Source organism: Schistocerca nitens, chromosome 5, assembly GCF_023898315.1.
Source record: "Schistocerca nitens isolate TAMUIC-IGC-003100 chromosome 5, iqSchNite1.1, whole genome shotgun sequence".
Taxonomy (NCBI): Eukaryota; Metazoa; Arthropoda; class Insecta; order Orthoptera; family Acrididae; genus Schistocerca; species Schistocerca nitens.
In genome coordinates this window covers 484,458,929-484,482,125 of record NC_064618.1, presented here as the reverse complement: position 1 = coordinate 484,482,125, position 23,197 = coordinate 484,458,929, and the positions used below count along the sequence as shown (strand labels likewise).

Here is a 23,197-nt window from a genome sequence, read left to right as displayed (position 1 = left end):
AAACCAGTATAAGAGCAGAAATATTTGGAGCTGAGAAGAAATTCTGAGTCTAATAAGAAAGGAGAAGCCCAAAACAAGATAAACAAATAGTTAAATTTTGTTAAAAATTAAACACAAAAATTTAGAAAAGCTGATGGCTGAGATTGCTTACAAATGAAATCAATAGCTGTAATAACTCCTCTATCTGATGGTGAAATGACAACCTTAAAACTTATCAACAGAAAAATAGCAAATGTTCACTCATTTTAGAAATACCAGAGCAATAAATGTTGAATCAATTGGTTTGTAGAGAAATAGTTTACAACAGGAGCAATGGGAAGAAGTTTACTAGACAGACACAGTGAATGACCCATTCTATTTGTTCTTAAGCATATTTCTCAAACACCTTGAAGTGTGCTTCCACAAAAGTAAATGGAAGGAAAGAGTTGTTAATTGGACTTAAATCAGCATGTGTCAAACAGAGTGATCTGTATTCAGAACAAGGGCTAGTACAAACCAATCACTGACATTATGTTACAAGAAAACTCTAAAATCTAAATGCGTGATCAGGAACACCAAAGGCATGCAGTGTGCAAGAAAATTAGCAGATCAAATAATAAAATAAAACCCATATGGAACCCCATAAAAAGTTATACAAAAGGGAACTAAAATCAGAACTAACAAGGATATTACAGTTCTCTTGGTAATGGAACAAACCAAAGCAATCAAAAAACTACCTCTTCTGAATTCAATGAATATTTTCCCATTGTAGTCGAAAAACCATGGAGCCGCTACAAAGAGTCCATCACAGAAGTCATAGTATTGCTCCATCACATGCAAACTACACAAAACAAAGCACTTCATTCAAAAGCACAACACCTAAATAAAAAGTAAAAAAAAAAAAATCATAAATTTACACAAAGGTATTCAGTCCTCTGGATATGATGGTGTTTCAAGTAAGATTTGTAAACCATGTGCAGCCTTAAACCATCACATTTTGTGCTTTCTGTGTAACTAATCAATGAAAACTTCCCCATAGATTAAACATGTGGTAGTGATACCAGTCCATAAAAGTGGTGGGAGTTATGTAATATTCGACTATTGAACCATCATTCTGCTCCAAGTATTCTCAAAGATATCTGAGAGAATAGTGTACGACAGGAGCTATAGCAATACAACACAAAATAGCTTACTGACACTTTCACATTTTGTCTTTCATGACGGGATTTCTACAGAGAGAAATACTACTTGAGCTAAATTTTATAACATGTCCAGTGGGGATCTTCTGTGACTGCAAAAGCATTTCAATGTGCAGAGCACAACACATCATTTAAAAAGCTTCCACACTATGGCATCCTAGGCAAACTGCAACATTGGCTATAATCTTAGTTACACAACAGGAAGATAAAAATGTGTAGTCTTATTTATTATTTGTTTTTAAGAAACCACATAAATTTATGACAACAGACTGTGGGATGTAATACTATGTGCAGCCAATTGTACTAGAAGATCTATATTACACTTAAACTTCACAAATAATACTGACTGTAATCTTTGACTTGACTTGCACTGTATTACTAATACACTCATTGTATAACATCCAATCGACAGAGCAAATACAATAAATAATAACATTATTATTATTATTATTATTATTATTAACAAAATACACAAAACAGGGAACAAAAAAGGAAATAAAGCAGATAAAGAGGACAATATGTTGTTATTGTCAATAAATAGACTACAAGAAGACAAAATTATGTTTTGCAAAAATCAGGAGTAAATGTAGTATCCAGAGTGTGTATGGAAAGCCAAACCATCAGAAAAAAAACATATACCAGAGCTGTATACTGGCAGGAACTGTCCAGTAATTAATGAACAAAAAGACTAGCTCCCACATAAAAGAAATATGTAAGCCAATGAACACACACACACAAGAACACCCCTGACAGAATCATCACAGACTGAAGCTGAAAATGTATATCAGGAATCTTAAGCAAGAATGAAAACTTTTAATAACACAGTGAAAATCTCTATAATTTAATAAATGTAATGGTTTTAATTTATGAAAAGATGAAAAATATATTACAGTATACTGATCTGAACTCACTGAACAGCAGTGTCAGGCACATAAAAAAGACGGAGAACTTTTCTAGCTTTCGGAAGAATCTGTCTTCAGATTTAAAGTATACATAAATGCATGCATGTACATATGTATGTATAGCATTTGCAAAATACATATGTTCCTTAGCTAAAAGCAGTATAACTACTTTTAAATTAAATTAAAACACTTAGCTAAAAGCAACATAACTATTTTTAAATTAAATTACAACACACACACTGTATCAAAAAGTTGAGCAGTTTTATTTATCTTTTTGATTCTGAATTTGTTATTTTCTAGATATTCCTTTATCATTCCAGTTTTGTTGTTTCAGAAAGCTGAATCAAGAAATAACTATCAATGACATGCTCAATAAGATAAAACACTAGTAACAATTTCTTCTTTTAAATGGTTTCATGCTTTCAGCAGTTATACTTACAGCTAAATCACGGCAGTTATCTATGTGAATATATATCATTCTGGGATATGTATGCTGTGCGCAGATAATTGTTATAGTCTTTGTTTTGTTCCTGAAAAGAAGAGAGAACATGGCAATGAATAAATGGTACGATTTTATTTACATTTCAGATCTCCTTTATAAAAATACATACATATATGTTCCTGTTATACATCTTTCGGAGAGGGAAATCAAAATCATCCATATAGTTTAAGTGATTACTTCAAACAACTGCTTATAGGAACAAGTAATTGTAATGAGTTTCTTGTTTACTGAACTTTTAAAATCTCTTATGTTAAGGAAAGTGTTGTATTTCTGCCCCTTAGTTTGGGTCTGATGTGCCAATAACACTAAATGGAGTTGTCTTCCAGTTTCGGGGAAGGGGAGCGATTAATAGAATAATGAGAGCATCTGTATAGGATAGTTACCTATTTCTACTTGGGGGCATTATTAGTAGGATTTCTTGCTACTTTAGCTATTATATGCTTAATTATGTACTAATTAGTGACCTGACCTGGCTTCACACTTGTTAACATCAAGTATCTATGGCCAGACAACTTGACTGGTGTAGCATACTTTGTTTCGGGGCCATGAACAAATGCAAACGCAACTCGCACACACTACTGCAGTCCCAGGCAACTGAAACCACACTGCCAATATTAAGTAGATGAATATCATCACTTTCATATAACTTACACAATGCTTTCTGAGGCATGAATGCTATGTTACCCATATACAATTGGTGTTTGAAGTGGCATCCCATGGCAATGATGGGAGCACATTGTAATTGTGAACAATCAATGTTAATACTGTATGCCAGCCATGTGTGTGTGTGTGTGTGTGTGTGTGTGTGTGTGTGTTTGTGTTTGTGTGATAAGTATTTATTGGAGGCTGACTGAAGTGATACACACACACACACACACACACACACACACACACACACACAAAGAGGAAAAACATGCATGAAATACAGGCTCCAGTGTGTGTAGCTTAGTACACATTCTGATGCATTGCTGAAACACATTGTCACAATTCTTTGCTGTGGCCTCTTTATGACAGACCATGCAGACCTGTGCCATGCAGAGAATCATGTACACATCTAGGTTTGATTCAAGGAAAGTAGAAAGTTGGAAGTTCAGTCATCTACTGTGCTGCACTTTATGTAAATGAGGAAAAGTTGCTCAAATACTTTATGGAAAATGCTTTACTTGAAGCATAAAAAATAAAACATCACATTCTTTGGATTCACATGTTCTTTTGATATGCAACTGTTCTCAAATTGTTGACAGAAAATTATTGGTTACGAATACTTGATTATTTCAAATTGTAGCTCTCCCGTCATCTGATGAGGTGGATATTTTTTTGTTATCGGTAATATTTATTACAATCTTTCAAAGATGAGTAATTCACTGTCCATTGTTTGAAAAATTTGTAGTGAATTAAGAATGTGAACGGCAACTGGTAATCTGAGGAAAGAAGAAATTGGCAGCCTGAAGCTGTTCTCATGAAGAAATATTTCAAAATTTCATGTATTCATCCACAATAAACTTCCAACTCCCATTCAAGAGATTATGCTCATGTCTTTATGATCTTTGAAAGACCTAAATCTCTTTTCCACAGTAGAGATTTGTTACCCGTCTTCTGTATAATTTGAAAGTGACCAAACAAATAACATCTTCCACCCCACCATGCAGAAAATTGTGTTCATATCTCTCTTTGACTCAAAGAAAGCAGAAAGCTGAAAGTTGAGCAATTTGCTGTGCTGCTGCAAAATTTACTTTATGTAAATGACATAAAGCTGCATACCACACTGTATTTTACTGTATGCATAAGCAATTAAAAACGACAGGTTTTGGACTCACAATCCCCCCCTCCCCAAGCAGTTGTTATGAAATGACTGCAATCAACTGGATGTCACATAGGCAACCTGCATGTCCCTAACCAGTTATGCAACCAGGGAAAGGAGAGCTACAGCATAACGTGGAATATGAGTAACATTTCTTTTCTGGCGAATCTCCACATCATCGAGAGGTGAATACAAGGTTAAAAGGCAGAGTGTAAAAAAGTGACCCAGTCAGCATTCCATCCATTAACTTTTCGGTTTCTTGCTGAATGCTCTACCACTAGAGCATCACACCACATGCAAATTTGGAGATGCTTTCTGCTGTCTCGAACCACTGCTGCTCTCTCGAGTTATTATGGCTGTTCCCTAGGTGGCGGCATCATTTTCACATCTTAACTTTAATTCATCACAATTCAGACAATTTCTATGACATTTTTATAAATTCAATACAAAAACCTTCCTCACAAATCAGTGTATCCATTAGTGAAAACTGCATCAAAATCCTTACAGCAATTCCTTAAATTAGCCTGCACATACAGACAGACATGAGGAGTTGTGACTTGAATTAATATACATATTCTATTACAGACTTGCCTGTTCTACATAATAAATGACAACGGATTTTAGTTTTGGGTGAAAAAATTTGCTTCTCCTTTCAGCACATAATTTTTAAAGCCTGGGAACAAATGAATAATCAGAGGTGCCAACAACTGTCTGATTAATGTTGGCACATCTTTTCAGTAAACAAAAATATTTACTGTTGGTTGCTGAAAATGTAGAAAGCTACAGACAAATTTCAATACTGTCTTCTGTTTCTAAAATAATAGGAATAATAATGAAAAACAAACTAATAAATTACCTAATTAAATATAATCTTTACTATGAACAATTCAGTTTCAGGCCTGGAAGAGGTACAGAGTCTGCAGTAACATAGTTTACAAATGTCCTTGCAGCACTAAATAAAAGATGATCACAAAACAGACATTTCATTGGTTCTGTCAAAGGCTTTTGGCAATGTTGAGCACAGAATTTTATTACATAAATCAGAGATACGAGGAATAAGAGCTGTGGTAAATAAGTAGTTTGAGTCTGACCTGGAAAATACGGTGTAACAAGTTGAAATTTCACATATGTCAAGACAATTACTTGTGAAACATTTACCAGACCTGAAATATATTAATAAATTATATTAATATATTAATTATATTAATATATTAATAAAGGCTTCTTTAAGGGGAGTGTATTAGGTCAAATCCCTTTCTGAATCTATATTAATGAATTATAAAAGAGGGAAACATTCCACGTAGGAATATGTCTGCTTGTGTCTGTATATGTGTGGATGGATATGTGTGGGTGTGTGTGTGTGTGCGAGTGTATACCCGTCCTTTTTTCCCCCTAAGGTAAGTCTTTCCGCTCCCGGGATTGGAATGACTCCTTACCCTCTCCCTTAAAACCCACATCCTTTCGTCTTTCCCTCTCCTTCTCCTCTTTCCTGATGAGGCAACAGTTTGTTGCGAAAGCTTGAATTTTGTGTGTATGTTTGTGTTTGTTTGTGTGTCTGTCGACCTGCCAGCACTTTCATTTGGTAAGTCACATCATCTTTGTTTTTGGATATATTAATGAATTCCTATACAGATGACAAAAACAGCCAACAACGCTCTCAAAAATGTCCACAAGTTGTCATTAGATAGTGAAACAACACTAAATGTAAGGAAGACAAGCTATATGAGTTTCTAATTGAAGAAAAAAGACAACAGTTCTAGATTAAAAGTCAACAGTTCTGTATTAGAATGAGACTATATTCTTAGGGATGGATGTAGACTGCAAGTTGGAATGGACAGAACATGTGAAGTTTTGACAAAGAAAATATTCCCAACATGTTGCACCATTTGAATCGTAGCATCATTTCATACCTCAAAGTGATCTATTTTGTATAGCCTACATACATTCATTCCCCAGTTATGGGATAATGTTTTGGGGAATAAGTGCTGGGAGTATCCAGGTTGTCCTCAAGGTACAGAAAAGGGCTGTACAAATAACAACATTTACCAACAGTAAGGTTCATTTTGTTGAATACAAAATGCTAAAAATTCTAACTGTCTCATGTGAGTATATTTTTCAGAATATCAACATTATAAAAAGGACTGATTGCTACTAACCACATAGAGAAGTCATTGATTGATAGATGAGCACGTTGAAAAAAATATTATGTGCCTGTCTGCCCATCAATGCCTCCTCTAAGTGGTAAGTGGCAATCTATCCTCTTTGTATTGTTCTTTGAAAATGTAATGCCACAAACAGGTCATACATGAGTGTGGAACCAGATCAAGTCACTATGTACATCAAAACAGGAAAAAAGACTAAAACACAATATAATGTGTTACATCATTGACTAAAACTGTACAACAGTCTGCCAGAGCAAATTAAAGATCCAAATGATCCTAGCAGCTTCAGCCAAAGGCTTAAAAGTATTTATTAAATAATAATTACAACACTGTAAATGAAAATTTAAAATATCTGTAGATTGCCATTTAATATCCTTGAACATGTAATATCCATGAAGATTTAACGTGTAACAATAATTAGGATTAATAACAAGAACTATAAAGCTGTAAAAAAATTGTGTGTGTTGCGGTAATAAGAACCATTGCGTGAATTTCTGATAACATCCACGTAATGTACATTGTACCACGTATGAATAAATAAAGAAAATTATCTGGTGGTTAAGTGGATGCTTTCAGTACCTCCCAGCCTCACTACTGCATTGCCTTTCCATGTTATATGACACATGATAAATGGTATTATTGTAGAAAAATGAATCTTCATATTTATTTACTGCTCCTGCTGTGCAAGTATTTTTAGGAATAGTCGGTAACATACAATTAACTTTTAATTACCAAGATATAATAATCATCTGACAACAAACTGACCATACAGCTCTCAATAATACCATACACTGTATTCAAAACTTGGCACAGAGTTTCACTGTTTTCTGCAGCAGTTCTTACTTCAAGAAAAATGACCCTCACAATACTTATAACCACTCACATGCAACTGAAAATAATGGACACAGTAACCATGATATCATTTTCAAATGTACATCAACTTCATCATCTTGCGATGAATCAAATAATATGTTGCACTCAGATCTCTGCCACTGCAAGAAGCTAACATACAAAGGTATAATGTGCATTAAATGCAAAACTATGAGTCATATAACTGTGTAAATGAGGATCTCGAATGTAAGATATGGTTCGGCACAAAATGTAGCAAAGATGAAGTTAAAAAACTTACTGGGGAGGACTATATAGACCAAATTATTGCTGTGTTATTAGAGGACATACATGTTTTAAAAAATTAGAGTGTCATTTTCAAGCTGTAGAACATACAGTGTGATAATGAACTACATGGTGAACACGCTGCCACCAACAGATCAAATCTGGTATCTGAAGTAGGCTCAAAGTGTTCAGAAATCATGAATAATGGGGGAAAAGTAAACTTTGTGGAAATAACAAGGATGAAATAATGCAGTTTAATTAATGTATTTCTAACCTTCAATTAGTTATCAGTGTGTTGTGTAGTAATGTGGAAAAACTTGGAAAAGAAGTAATAAACAAGAGTCTTAAATTTTTCTTCTCAAAATAAACCAACTCTCACGTGTAACTGGCATGAAGTATTATACAAAAATAGATCTTCAAATGCAAGAATAGTGCCACAGTGTGTGAACAACAATCAATTTGGGTCCAAAAACCAATTTAAAGTTTTCTTCACAACTGAAGTAAATGGAATGGAAAACAAAAACAAACCTTTAAATCAATCATGTACACAGAAAAATGAAATAAGGTCTATAATAAGCAGTAATAAATGCAAAATATTGGTAAGAAACTGTGCAAACCAGTCAGTACATGTTATAATGGATCAAATGTGAAAAATACTGTTAACACAAACACACAAACAGAAATAAACAAATACAATATTCTGTTTTTAATGGGCAAACATAGTAAAAACTTTGCAAGAATTTTTGACGACCATGAAATTGTGACGAATGGAAAAACTGGTAGAAGCCGACCTCGGGGAAGATCAGTTTGGAATCTGTAGAAATGTTGGAACATGTGAGGCAATACTGACCCTACGACTTATCTTACAAAATAGATTAAGGAAAGGCAAACCTACGTTTCTAGCATTTGTAGACTTAGAGAAAGCTTTTGACAATGTTGACTGGAATACTCTCTTTCAAATTCTAAAGGTGGCAAGGGTAAAATACAGGGAGCGAAAGGCTATTTACAATTTGTACAGAAACCAGATGGCAGTTATAAGAGTCGAGGGGCATGAAAGGGAAGCAGTGGTTGGGAAGGGAGTGAGACAGGGTTGTAGCCTCCCCCAATGTTATTCAATCTGTATATTGAGCAAGCAGTAAAGGAAACAAAAGAAAAATTCGGAGTAGGTATTAAAATCCATGGAGAAGAAATAAAAACTTTGAGGTTTGCCGATGACATTATAATTCTGTAAGAGACAGCAAAGGACTTGGAAGAGCAGTTGAACGGAATGGACAGTGTCTTGAAAGGAGGATATAAGATGAACATCAACAAAAGCAAAACGAGAATAATGGAATGTAGTCGAATTAAGTCGGGCGATGCTGAGGGAATTAGATTAGGAAGTGAGACGCTTAAAGTAGTAAAGGAGTTTTGCTATTTGGGGAGCAAAATAACTGAGGATGGTCGAAGTAGAGAAGATATAAAATGTAGACTGGCAATGGCAAGGAAAGTGTTTCTGAAGAAGAGAAATTTGTTCACATCGAGGAAGTCATTTCTGAAAGTATTTGTATGGAGTGTAGCCATGTATGGAAGTGAAACATGGACGATAAATAGTTTGGATAGGAAGAGAATAGAAGCTTTCGAAATGTGGTGCTACAGAAGAATGCTGAAGATTAGATGGGTAGATCACATAACTAATGAGGAGGTATTGAATAGAATTGGGGAGAAGAGGAGTTTGTGGCACAACTTGACAAGAAGGAGGGACCGGTTGGTAGGACATGTTCTAAGGCATTAGGGGATCACAAATTTAGCATTGGAGGGCAGCGTGGAGGGTAAAAATTGTAGAGGGAGACCAAGAGATGAATACACTAAGCAGATTCAGAAGGATGTAGGTTGCAGTAGGTACTGGAAGATGAAGAAACTTGCACAGGATAGGGTAGCATGGAGAGCTGCATCAAATCAGTCTCAGGACTGAAGACCACAACAACAACAACAACATGAAATTGTCATGCAACATGCATTGTAAAACCAAGTTCAAACACAAGAAATATTATAAATATTAATCTTAATGGCAAAATGTTAAGCAAAAATGTTGGATATGGTGTGTATAGAAGGTGCAAATGATGAGGCAAAAAATGGTGCACATAACTGCCTCTCGTATCTAAAAATATTTCTAGGATATTCAATAAAATCTTCTTCATTTGCAAGCCACATCATTTCAAATAAAACACTTGAGCTTTCAATAGTCATCGTCACCACCATCATCAGGAGTTGGAATCACTGGCTGCCAGTGTTAGCAAGGTGTACTGCTTATACAGATGTAATGGCAGCACTTTGGAACCTTCCAGAGAAGGCCAGATTGGCATATGCATGGAAGACAAGTTTGGCAGCTCCTAGTGGCTCTGTCCCACCACGACACCAGTGATATCACAAGGTGCGGGCTGCGGGCATCACATTTAAAACTACCACTCCTGCATCCCTACAAGCATCAAGCCTATGCTTTTGCTTTCAATCACTGTCCAAGTCCAAAGCCCACCCCCAGCCCTACTAAGAGTGTATCCCTGGCCTCTCTAAAAATAATTGGTGTTTATTCTAGTTTTGGTTGCTTCTTTGACAACAAAATCCCAGTATGATGGTGTCTGAGCCAAAACTCTTATTTCTTCAGATTGTATTGTGCCCATTTTCTGGTCAACTTCTCAAGTTCGCTTTGTTTGGTATGATGTGAGTGCTCTACACAACGTCCAGCAATAGTGTGAATGGTCTGACCCACATAAATACTACCACATTCACAGGGGACATCACACATACCAAGAACTCGAAAACCTATGTTGTTTTTAACAGGGCGTAACACATCTCTTGTCTTGAAGGCGGGCTCTTCAGCACCTGCTCTATCTCGCTAGTAGTTACTCCACAGTATAGAAGGAATGCAGCTGGCTTGGCTTTTTCCACCAATTCAAGAGGTGTATGTCATTGGCGGCACTTGAAAGCTCTAGCAATTTCTCCTTTGTTGTAACCATTTTATTTGAATATGTGCTTCAAGTGGTCAAATGGTGGGATGGAGCAGGGGGAGGGATAGGAGAGTATGGAGAGGGGGGGGGGGGAGAAAACTGCTCTCTGGTGGAGTGCATAGGGGCTAGATTGTGTCAGGACAAGGCTGCCAGGGGCAACATCAATAGGCTATGGAGGACAGAAGGGGGAGGGGATGAGGAGCAGAAAAGGAGCGGGGCAAAGAAGGGGAAAAAGACTGGTGGGTGCATTGGTAGAGATTGACATACAATGAGGGTGAGGGGACATGAATTGGGAGGAGGTGTGGGCCAGAGGATGCAGAAACTGTCAGGTGGAGGGAGTGGGAAGGGTAGGTTACCATAGGTTGAGGCCAGGACAATTACAGGAATGGAGCAAGTATTGTAAGGATAACACCCATCTGCATAGCTTATAAAAGCTGGTGATGGAGAGGAGGAATCATATGTTATGAAATTACCCCAGCATCAACCCAATCCCTCCACCTAACAGTTTCTGCCCCCTCCCCTCCACCCGCCCCTGCCCTACGCCTCTTCCCACTTCATGTCCCCTCACCCTCATTGTGCCAACACTCACCAGCCCCTTTTCCCTTCTCTGTCTCTCTTCTTTTCCACTCCCCATTTCACCCCCCCCCCCCCCCCCCACCTCCCACACCAACAGCATTTCGACACTGCGCCTGGCAGCCTTGTCCTACCCCAATCTAGTGCCTAAACACTTTGCCAGATAGTACTCTCCTCTCCCCACACCCATACCCTGATATCCCTCCCTCTTCCCCACCCCAATGTGGATTGCTGCTTTTCGCCAACATGACAGTTGCATTCACAGCTGGAGACAGCAGTCATGTATACAAGAGGTGTGCTTGCTTGTGTGAATGTGTATGTGTTTTCTTTTTTACAGAGGGCTTTGGCCAAAAAACGAATGTGTAACTGTCCTTTTGTTGAGCCTGTCTGCAGCTCAACATGTCATCTTCATGGTGAGCAGCAATCTATTCTTTTCATAATATTATTGCAAGCCTAGATGTCAATCAAAGCATAATCCTTTGCTTAATAAATAAATAGATTTTTCTGCAAAGGTGTTGGTTGGTTGGTTTGTTTGTTTGGGGGAGGGAGCCAAACAGCAAGGTCATCAGTCCCATCGGATTATCGAAGGATGGGGAAGGAAGTCAGCTGTGCCCTTTCAAAGGAACCATTCTGACATTTGCCTGAACCAATTTAGTGAAATCAAGGGAAAACCTAAATCAGGATGGCCAGATGCAGGTTTGAACCGTCATCCTCCCGAATTTGAGTCCAGTGTGCTAACCACTGTGCCCCCTCACTCGGTTGCAACATAAAAATCATTGATTCATTCATTCATTCAGCCACACATGTTGTTTGGTAAACCCCACACTATTCAGAGACTATTGTGTTTAGAATTAAGCAAGATTTAGGGAAGAATAATACTGGAACAAAGATGACTGAAAGAAGCTGGAAGAACTATATGTGAAAATGCCATCTGGTAACGTAAAAGGTATATTTGCATAAACAGAGTGGACAATGTGTACTAAGGTCTCTAACTAAAGCTTTCCTCCCTCCAACCACCCACCAACCCAAAAAAGAGGCAAATAGGACCAATTTATGAGAAGAAGAAATGAGGAACTGCAGCTGGGTAGCCAACGCAAAACTTCAGAGAAAGAAAGCTAGAAAATCATAGGGTGACTGACCTGGTAAATATAAGTTTTCTATAACTTATTTGACTGATGTTTCATTTTTGACATGATTACTTTTTAACAAAATCTTCAGTTTCCAATACCTCTTCAATACAGTAATACCTCCTACAAGCTATATTACAGTATGCTATTCTAAATTTGTTTGCTTGTTTGCAAAAAAGCAATAAAACAAAACTTTTGCTGTTTGTTCTCTGTTACTGTTATTAAAGAAGATACCTGTGATATCTTTTGTGACTCACCTGTCTTCATCACCCGATTCCCAAAATGTTTCAGTTGAACTATCTGTCAAGCTTCCAACCATTGCTTGTCGACTTGATGCTTTGATTTCTATATTAGGAGTCAAGTCCTTCAGTGTTTCAACACAGCTTGTAATCTGAAATCATGATAGAAGATTGTGAGCAGAAAAGGGGCAATATTGCTCTCCTTTGAAAAACGGAGATGAATGTCATGGCCACAATATGAAATCAAAAGAGGATTTCCACAGAAACCAAACAGACTTCAGCCATGCACAGAAATGCATAAATTAGTCAAGTATGAAAGTTTTCAATGCTCTACCAAAATACACAAAAAATCTAGCTGTTGACACACAAATTCAAGAGAAAATGGAAAGAATATCTATTGTAAAAATAGTATTAATCAATTAGAGATCTTCATATCCCACCAACTCCACTGCTATTGGAATCAACAGAACTCATCATAAAATAAACAGATACAAATTGTGATAACTTATGATGTAAATATGATTCTAGAAAGTTCTGGTTGAATTTAAATACTGTAAGGAGTCAAGGTAACAACTCACTGAACAGTAGAGGCACTGAGTCATTGAAAGGCACATAAACGAGACTGAAAACTTTGCAAGCTTTCTGACAAACCCTTTTTCGAATTAGAATATGTGTACACAAACCTGTACAGTTACATTGTGGTTGTTGAATACACTCCGCTGTGACTGCAGTCCTGCAGCTTGTCTGGGGTGAGGTGTTGAGTCAGGTGGAGTGGGTGATGGGAAGAAGGAGCTGGGGAGAGGGAGATGCTGGAGGAAGGGTGACTAATGCCTGGGAGGAAGGCAGTACATGAACGGGATAGCAATGTGACATGGACACTGGCACCAGTGTGTTCACACAACGAACAATGACTGTGACATGTGGGAGAGTCATCCTCCCGTAAGACTCAGGTGCGAGACCTACTCGATACAGCCACCCAGTGCATACTGCTGTGGTCTGCCACAGGCTTGTCCTATCCCATCATAGGAACATAGGAAGGGCAACCTGGGAAAGCAGTTATGTCTGGTAAAACTATGTGGGCATGACCATCAATCAGCTGCACCCGTGAAGGAATGACCACCAACAAATTTTGGCCAAGAGCAAAGTTGACCACACAAAGGTAGAACACACAATTGGATATGACATGCTTGATTTCAATGACTGCTTCACAAAGCTGCATCTCTAAACTACTATAGTTGGTGCCCTTGTTGCACTAGTATCCTGAGCACCTGCTGCCTCTCTCTCCCACATGCATATCCTGTGCTCCTGCTACTATCTCCTAGCCACCAGTCACCCTCCTCCAACCCTCCTTCCCGCTCTCCACCTTCTTTCTCCCCTCATTCACTCCATCCGACATACTCCCGATTTGAGCTGCAGAACTACAGTTCCAAGACATTGTATTCAGCTGGTACAATGTAGCCATACAGGTATGTGTGTATGAATATTTTTGTTCATGTATGTTTACTCTATCTCAAAACAAATTATTCCAAAAACCAGCAAAGTTTTCAGTTTTGTTTATGTGCCTTTCGACGACTCAGCACCTCTCCTATCTAGTGAATTGTTACCTTACTCTAAATTATTTTCAACTTATGATCTACTGTCAGTGAGGAAAAGGAATGAGAGTACCATCTGAAAGAGCTGGTCATAATGCAACCATACCCATAAGTTAAGGAAACTTTGAAATTCATGAAAATCTGTTACATCAATGTAACACTGTAGAGACTATACTGTAATAGGACAGTACAGATACGTGTGATACATGCAGTACATCAGTCTGAGATCATTAGTGTTCCTGCAACATCCTGTGATCATGAATACAGTACTATGTCCTACATGTTTTGAGTGTGTAGCACATCTTATCCCAGTTCTAGTGAAGCAGAATGACAAGACAAACAGAGATGACATTACAGATGGCCAGATCATTTGCAGATTAGATATTGTCAACAGTCAGTGCAAAGAAGTAGGGGGTTAAATGTTACCTGTAATGTTATTTCACAGCTGTGAAGATAATTTCAAGTGGAGAGAAGACATTATATTGCTGTAAGGGCAAGGTCCATTATATGCTGTCAGACTGCATACTGTCAACTTTAAGAGGCTTTACCGTACGCACTTCCTTGACACAAAGGCACTATGTTGCTTTGTAACTGCAAGTGGGCCCGTAAACAATAGGACACAGTCCTGTTCTCAGGTAAGTTTCTGTATAGCCTCGAGAGCAAGCCTTGCCTCTGTTTCTCTGGTTTGACACTGGGAGATTTGCACACTTACCATATTATGGAAAACGACTGATATGGCAGTACTGACCAAGGTGGCACTTGGTTAGCATACTACTTGCATTCACAAGAACAATGGTTTTCTGTTAATTCCCTAAACTGCTTGAGGCAGATTCTAGGATGGTTGTATTGAAAGGGCATGACTAATTCCCTTCACATTTTCCCTAATCTAAGATTGTCCCCCAATCTCTAATGATCTCATTGTCAGTGAGACATTAAACTATAATTGTCCTTCCTCTTTTTGCTTTTTGATGTGCCAGTGCCGGTGTTCTTATCTGGGATGGCTTCATGTTATGAACACATCAGCTACTGAGTTTTCTAGGGGCACTGGGATGGTTACTGTCTACATGAATGGCAATTTGCAGTGGCGTGTACATATTTTTGGGGTGCATATGCACATGGTTTCCACCTGATGGATGATAATGACTGACCATATATGGTTGGCCTAGTTGCTGAGTACAAGCAACAACTGGATATCTATTTTTTATTTATTTATTTTTTAAAGGTTGGCCACAGTCAGTGTACATGGTTGGTGGCTGGGTGTTGTCTAGGGTGTCATTTCACAGCTGTGAAGAAAATTTCAGTGTGAGGAAACATTCGATGGCAGTATGAGCAAGATCACTATATGCTATGGCCCAGTGTTGAGATTGTTCCTAAATATAAAAACCACAAACAATTGCTGACTTCCAAAGGACATCTGTTAAGCAACGGGAGGCATTACTGAAAGCCATGTTAGGTGGTCTGATTCACAGAGTACAGAACATCTGCACATACCTTAGTGCTATATGAGGTAATCACATTGTGTATGAAATCACAGAAGTAAATCACGCATGACAAAAGCCACCCATGGCCCAATCCTGTCATGAAGCCACACACCACAACACTGCCAAGGCACCTTTTAGTGTACACATTGCTTCACATTGTGTTGTTTCATGCATTTTGCAAATACCTTAAGTTATGTATGTGCATATATGACAGAGGTTTACTTCATTCCTTTATCTCTGTACAGTTCCTAACAACTGATACCTGTGAATATGTTGACTGGTGACTCTCATGCATGCTCATACTCAGTTCATCTTGTTCTTCTTCCGAACGGGAAAGAATTTTGCTGATATTGCTGAACACATGGCTCCTGTAATAAACAGAGGTAAACATTTCTACAGTGAAACAGTTGGGCAGGCACAATAATCAGCTGAACACTGGGCATAGTGTTTATAAATAATGTATAACACAAAACTGTTCTTTTTAAATTGATCCTTATGTAAATAATGCAGCAATTCATGGAAAGGTAAGACAAATATTGGAAAAATCAAACTAGAGCACAAGATTACAATCTAAAGTTTCAAAGTACCTAAAATCTGCTTTATACAGATGTCAAATACTATAATCATTCATTCCACATATCTGATAGATAATAACATGGAAAAAAATGACAAAGAAAGGCAGTGATTCAAATGTCAGCCTTAAAGTAAACATTAAACATATTCATGCACTTCCTTATTAGTGATTTCTTTCTACAACATTAACACAACAATAATTAGTGTTATGACAGAAATGAAGAAAGAAACTAATCATTTCCTTGATTGAGAGCTATCCCATTATTCTGTCAGTGTGATCCAATACATTAGCAGAAAATATCAATCACCTTGGTCCAGCCACAAAATGTAACACTACTGTAGTAAGTCCAGGCCCAGGTAGTTGATTCCACACCATTTAATCTGGCCACCTTAACAGCAGCAACCCTAATAACAGTAACTAATATCTTTTGTTGTAGGAAAGTTTTTGTACAATGTACATACTTCAGGATTAAAGGAGACTACTCGCCAAAAAGCAGAAGCACTGATTTGTTGAGAGGTACATACAAAAGAAAGAAATCTTGGAAACTTTCAGAGTTATCCTTTGACAAGGTAGAGTGAAATATACAAACACACACACACTCACACAAACACTTATAAATGCCTACACCCATACATGGTGCCAATAGAACAGTGCCACTATTTTTTTGCAGCAGATGAACTGCTTGTGGTCCCATGTGGGGTTGCTAGTTCCCCATCGGGTGCCTCCCCAGGTGGTGGATAGGGGAACATTCTCCAGATTTGGAGGGTACCAGGGAAATAAAATACATGAAGTGGACCAAAACCAGCAGGTATGGAGTCCAATGGCTTGGAAGAAAGGCAGAGGAGCCCCCAACCATCAACTGCTACCCTGCACTCAGTAGAGGGATCTACAAAGGCTAAGGATGCTCTCTTGAAAATGGAGTCAGCTACGCAGTGAGCTGTAAGGAGCAACCCCACAGATTTCAAGTTTTATTATCATTGATAGTGTAAGAAAGGAAAGTAAATGTTGAAATACCTGTGCAAAAACATGTGGTCCGCTGGAGTAAAGCGCAGTCCCCAGCATCGCACAGCCATCTGTTGTAATGCTGAACCCATTGGCAACAGCAGCATGAGATCTGCGATTGTTTGCAGAAGTGTATGAAAAGTAGATGGCAAAGGATGGACAGCTTCACCTGCAATGCTGATGTCACTCAAAGGATGCTCGCACACTCCCCGGAGGTCCTGTACACAGGGCAAAAACATATTAATTCCACGACTAACTGCATTTATAATGTCTGATTTTATTATTTTCTGAATCAAAGGAGCATGAACTAAGTTGATCAAAGCAATACCGTTTCATCTCTCTTATCAAGACGAATGGCCTCTTCCTCCATATCAATCTCCATGTCTGTTGGAACTGATGTCAGGGCTGCTACAAACCACCAGAGCAAATCGTGCAAACTTGTGGGTTGAGTTACAGTGCGTAGTAACCAGTTGAGTGCCTGTAACAAAAGCAATGGCACACAATGTAATATACAATGTAATCAACACATTGCTTATAGTGGATTATTTCATACACACAGGGTAAGTGGTATATTTACAGGAAGGAATGTGATATCAGACTACTCTTCTTCAGATACATATGAGATGCAAAACAGCACAGAGCCGAAGTATGGCCATGTCTGATGATCCATGATAGTCTTTTCTGTGTCATACAACAGTAAGCTTGCACATAAAGTTACATCAAAAGTTGTTGCTGCTTCTCAGACATTGCATCAGATGGGGGCAAAAACTCTGCAGTATTGTGATGTAAAACATGCTCGCCATCTTTAAGCAGTCTTCATACAGAGCAGATTTTCTGACAAAGTATCATCTTGTGTATGTTCCACAGGCAGTGTGAAACTGTTTAGATCATTAAATCTGTACAATGTGCCTATTTACTAACATATATGTGAAATGTGGGTTCAACTGAGAACATACATTAGAAGTTGTGTCTTTGTCAGTTTGGTGCAGAATGTCATATATAAACTGGAGTAGCGTGTTCAATTCTCAGGCATCATTTACTTTTGAATATGTAAACATGAATTCTTTCAGGATACTTTACAAACACTGTGGCCTCTATAGTATTATCTGAGAAGTTCAACACCTGGACTTTCATGGGCTTTGGATGAATGCTATACATACATTCTCTAATTGTCTGTCAGAGACACATTTTTAGTCCCTCCCCCTCCTTTTCAGAACACTACCAAGGGTCAGAAATTGTCTGCCCAGTGTCATTGTGATTCCTTTTTATTTCAACAGATTACTCCCATGTATTAACAGAATGATTATTTTTCAAGTTGACTTTAATTTTTCACAGAACAACAACAATATTCATTAGAGAGACAACAAAATAACCTTAATCAAAATCTGAAGTTCGTAGGTTGCTGGGGAGTACTCATATACAAAAAGTGAGATTTTTAAAAACACAAGGTACATTTAATCAAATAAATTACAAGTGGTATTCAATAAGTAACGCAACATTTTTTTAAGCTGTTTGGCTTTATTCAGGATTCAAATACACTACAGTATTCTCCACTTTTTTGGCTACAAAACCCTATTTTCCAACGTAATCTCGGTGCAATGTGACAGCTTTATGTCATCTTACTGGGAGGGGTTGTATGCCCGCATGGTACCATACTACTGGTCGAGAGCAGAGCCAATGTCTTTCTGCATCAATAACCTCTCCATCAGCCATGTACTGCATCCTTCATCCTTCACTGGGACAAATGGATGGAAGTCGGAAGGTACAAGATCCGGGCTGTAGGGTGGATGATGAAGAAAAGTCCAATGAATTTTTGTGATCTCCTCTCAGGTGCACAGACCTTGAGTTATCATGGAGAATGAGAAGTTCATTTTCAGTTTTGTGGTGACAAACAAACTGAAGTTGTTTCTTCAATTCCTGAGAGTAGCACAACACACTTCAGAGTTGATCGTTGCACCACATGCGAGGACATCGAAAAGAATAACCTCCTCAGGGTCCCAGAAGACCATCACCATCGACTTTACCAGTTGAGGGTGGGACTTTGAACTTTTTCCTCAGAGGAAGGTGTGGTGTAGTGCCACTCCTCGGATTACCATTTTGCTTCCAGTTCAAAGTAATGAACCCATGTTTCATTGTCTGTGACGATGTTGCACAAAAATTGTCTCCATCAGCCTTGTAATGCACATGCAGCTCTGCACAGATGGTCCTTTGTTGCTATTTGTGGTCTTATGTTAGGTGGTGAGGAACCCAGTGAGCACATACCTTTGAGTGCCCCAACTGGTGGATGAGTGTGTCAGCACTGTCAATGGAGACATCTAGTTGAGTAGCAAAATGTTTGATTGGGATCCGCCAATCATCTGCACTTTCCAACATTGCATGAGTCACAATTGTGTGTAGCCAGCTGACACACAGGAGACTGCACAGGTTCATATAACCTTGTTGCGATGACGGCAGGTGCCTCGCCCAACAATTCACCGTGCTTTGTTCACTGTCAGGTCTCCATAGACATTTTATAACCACATTTGAATATCTGTGATGCTCTGGTTCTCTGCCAAAAGAAACTCAATGACAGCTCTCTGCCAGGAATGCACTACTATTACAGATCCCATTTTGAAGGCTACATATAGCACTGCTACCTATCGGAACTTCATGAAACTATAGGGACTGAAATGGAAATATTCTGCGACATCAAACAACAAATTCCGCACTTTCTCAACTGAAATTGGCTGAAAAAAAAATGTATTTCATTACTTATTGAACGCCCCTTGTGCAAGTGACTTCTCTCATATCTCTGGTTACCCAAACATTACAACTGTTTCTAAAAACACAGTCCTATAATGTCTTTTTCTCTGTTTAAATTCTTTCTTTTTCTTATTTTAATCACTGATAAACAGATATGGTCATTTAAATTTTTACACCTACTGACTGTAATGTAAGTAGCAAATTACTTTTCAAGTAAGAAGGCAAGAAGATAAAATTCAAGCTGTCTTTGGCAGATATATCAAATACTGCATATACTGTGTGTGGCTTGGTAGCTCAGCCAGTGTCAAAAGCCTGTGGTTCAATCCCTAGACAGTCCCAGAATATTTTCTATGAAAATAATTGATTTTCAATTTTTGAAAATATAATGTCAATGGATAGACAAAAAATCTACTCACCAACTAGTGGCATGAGAACAGACATATATGAAGGTTAAGGAAACTTCCAAGCTTTCGGTATCTGTGACTCCTTCTGGCACAAGGTTTGGAAAAACAAGTCAGGGGGATGAAGAAAATGGACTGGCAATGGTTAGGAAATTGGGAGAGTTTGGTAAAGTCATCCAGAACCCCAGATCATGGGAGATTTACCAGACAGCATGAGAAAGAAAGACTGATTGCTGAGGTCTGCATTGCATGAGATTTGAAAACCTGAGCGCTTCAAGGTGGAAGATAGGATAATGAGCAAAACACAGATTACTAACAAGGCATTGTGCAATAGTTAATAAAAGTGGAAATCTAAGTACACAGCACGTGGTAGAAGTGGAGAGGCAGAGAAAAATAGACAGGTCAGAAAATAGAATATATAGAAGAGTAAAAGGGCATGAAGAAACAAATGGTTACTCAGAAGAAATGCTGAGACTGAAAAATTAACATCAGTTAAGACCAAGTCGTTGGTGAGAACCAAGGACATGTTGTAACACCTGTTCCCACCTGCATAATTCTAAGAAACCGGTGTTGGGTGAAAATCCGAATGGCACATGCGGTGAAACAGGCACTGAGGTCATGACTGTCATTTTGCAGAGCACGCTCTGCAACAGGATGTTGTGTGTTGCCAGAGAACACCCCCTGTCTGTGTCCGTTCATCAACACTGATAACTTGGTGGTAGTCACATCAATGTTGAGGGCAGAACAGTCTCCACGTAACAGCTGGTATGTGACAAGTGTCATTTCACAGGTGGCTCTCCCTTTGATAACATATGTATGTTTTGCCAGTCACTGGGCTGGTAGAGGTAGTGTTAGGAAGATGCATAGGCTAACTCTTACATTGGAGAGGGGGTGGGGGTGGGGAGAATCAAAATGAACCTCATTTCAGGAAATGATTTTAGAAATCCATAGCATTGTCGAAGTAGTTAATTAATACACTACTGGCCATTAAAGTTGCTACACCAAGAAGAAATGCAGATGATAAACGGATATTCATTGGACAAATATATTATACTAGAACTGATGTGTGATTACATTTTCATGCAATTTGAGTGCATAGATCCTGAAAACTCAGTACCCAGAACAACCACCTCTGGCCATAATAATGGCCTTGATACACCTGGGCATTGAGTCAAACAGAGATTGGGCTTGTACAGGTACAGCTGCCCAAGCAGCTTCAACATGATACCACAGTTCATCAAGAGTAGTGACTGGCGTATTATGACAAGCCAGTTGCTCGGCCACCATTGACCAGACATTTTCAATTGGTGAGAGGCCTGGAGAATGTGCTGGCCAGGGCAGCAGTCGAACATTTTCTGTATCCAGGAAGGCCCGTACAGGACCTGCAACATGCAGTCGTGCATTATCCTGCTGAAATGTAGGGTTTCGCAGGGATCATATGAAGGGTAGAGCCATGGGCCGTAACACATCTGGAATGTAACGTCCACTGTTCAAAGTGCCGTCAATGCGAACAAGAGGTGATGCAAGACGTGTAACCAATGGCACCCCATACCATCATGCCGGGTTATACGCCAGTATGGCAATGATGAATACACGCTTCCAATGTGCGTTCACCGTGATGTCGCCAAATGCGGATGCGACCATCATGATGGTATAAACAGAACCTGGATTCATCCGAAAAAATGACGTTTTGCCATTTGTGCACCCAGGTTCTTCGTTGAGTACACACCTGCAGCTGCTCCAGTCTGTGATGCAGGATCAAGGGGGGATCGAGACGTGGCTCCATGATCCGTTACAACCCTGCGGATAAGATGCCTGTCATCTCGACTGCTAGTGATACGAGGCTGCTGGGATCCAGCACGGCGTTCTGTATTACCCTTCTGAACCCACCGATTCCATATTCTGCTAACAGTCATTGGATCTCGACCAACGCGAGCAGCAATGTTGCGATACGATAAACTGCAATTGCGATAGGCTACAATCCGACCTTTATCAAAGCTGGAAACGTGATGGTACACATTTCTCCTCCTCACACGAGGCATCACAACAACGCTTCACCAGGCAACGCTAATCAACTGCCGTTTGTGTATGAGAAATCAGGTGGAAACTTTCCTCATGTCAGCATGTTGTAGGTGTCGCCACCGGCGCCAATCTTGTGTGAATGCTCTGAAAAGCTAATCATTTGCATATCACAGCCTCTTCTTCCTGACGGTTAAATTTCACGTCTGTAGCATGTCATCTTCGTGGTGTAGCAATTTTAATGGCCAGTAGTGTACGTTCAAGACAGCCTCTTCTTCCTGGCGGTTACATTTCACGTCTGTAGCACTTCATCTTCGTGGTGTAGCAATTTTAATGGCCAGTAGTGTACGTTCAAGACCAGGGTAATACCAAGTAACAAGAGGTGTTGGTTTTTGGAAGGATCAGCTGTACCAGGATTGGATGAGATCGTCCCAGGAAAACTGCTTTTGAACTAGGCTAGTGGGGTAATTATACCCAGCAAAGGCTGATGTGAGAATGGTGGTGCATTTCTGTAATGAGTCTGCATGTGAACAAATACACCTGCCTCAAATGTCAAGACAGTAAGGGAGGGAAAGTTAAAAATGTAAGTATATTGTTCGTTAGTATGTTTAATGTGAACAGAAGTGTGTAGCTGACATTCAGTGTGGATGAGGTCAGCGACAATGAAACTGGCATGGGATTTGGTATAGGCCCATGTAAACTTTGATTGGGAGGATGAATTTAGAGATTCTAACAATTTTACCAGCTGTCTGACGCCTCTATGTACAACATCTGCCATTAAGATCCCATCTCTCTGATACGAACT

At 38.9% G+C, this 23,197-nt stretch overlaps 1 protein-coding gene across 1 annotated transcript in view; it reads right to left on the bottom strand.

The window, feature by feature from the left end:
• LOC126260545 (E3 ubiquitin-protein ligase MYCBP2-like) overlaps positions 1-23,197 on the bottom strand; it is a 389,869-nt gene that overhangs the window by 128,968 nt on the left and 237,704 nt on the right. The window contains exons 21-25 of the mRNA XM_049957880.1: positions 17,559-17,708; positions 17,243-17,448; positions 15,917-16,022; positions 12,600-12,733; positions 2,520-2,610 (exon numbers count right to left, since the gene is read on the bottom strand). Of these exons, the coding sequence (XP_049813837.1) occupies positions 2,520-2,610; positions 12,600-12,733; positions 15,917-16,022; positions 17,243-17,448; positions 17,559-17,708 (687 nt within the window). The remainder of the gene's footprint in view (positions 1-2,519; positions 2,611-12,599; positions 12,734-15,916; positions 16,023-17,242; positions 17,449-17,558; positions 17,709-23,197) is intronic.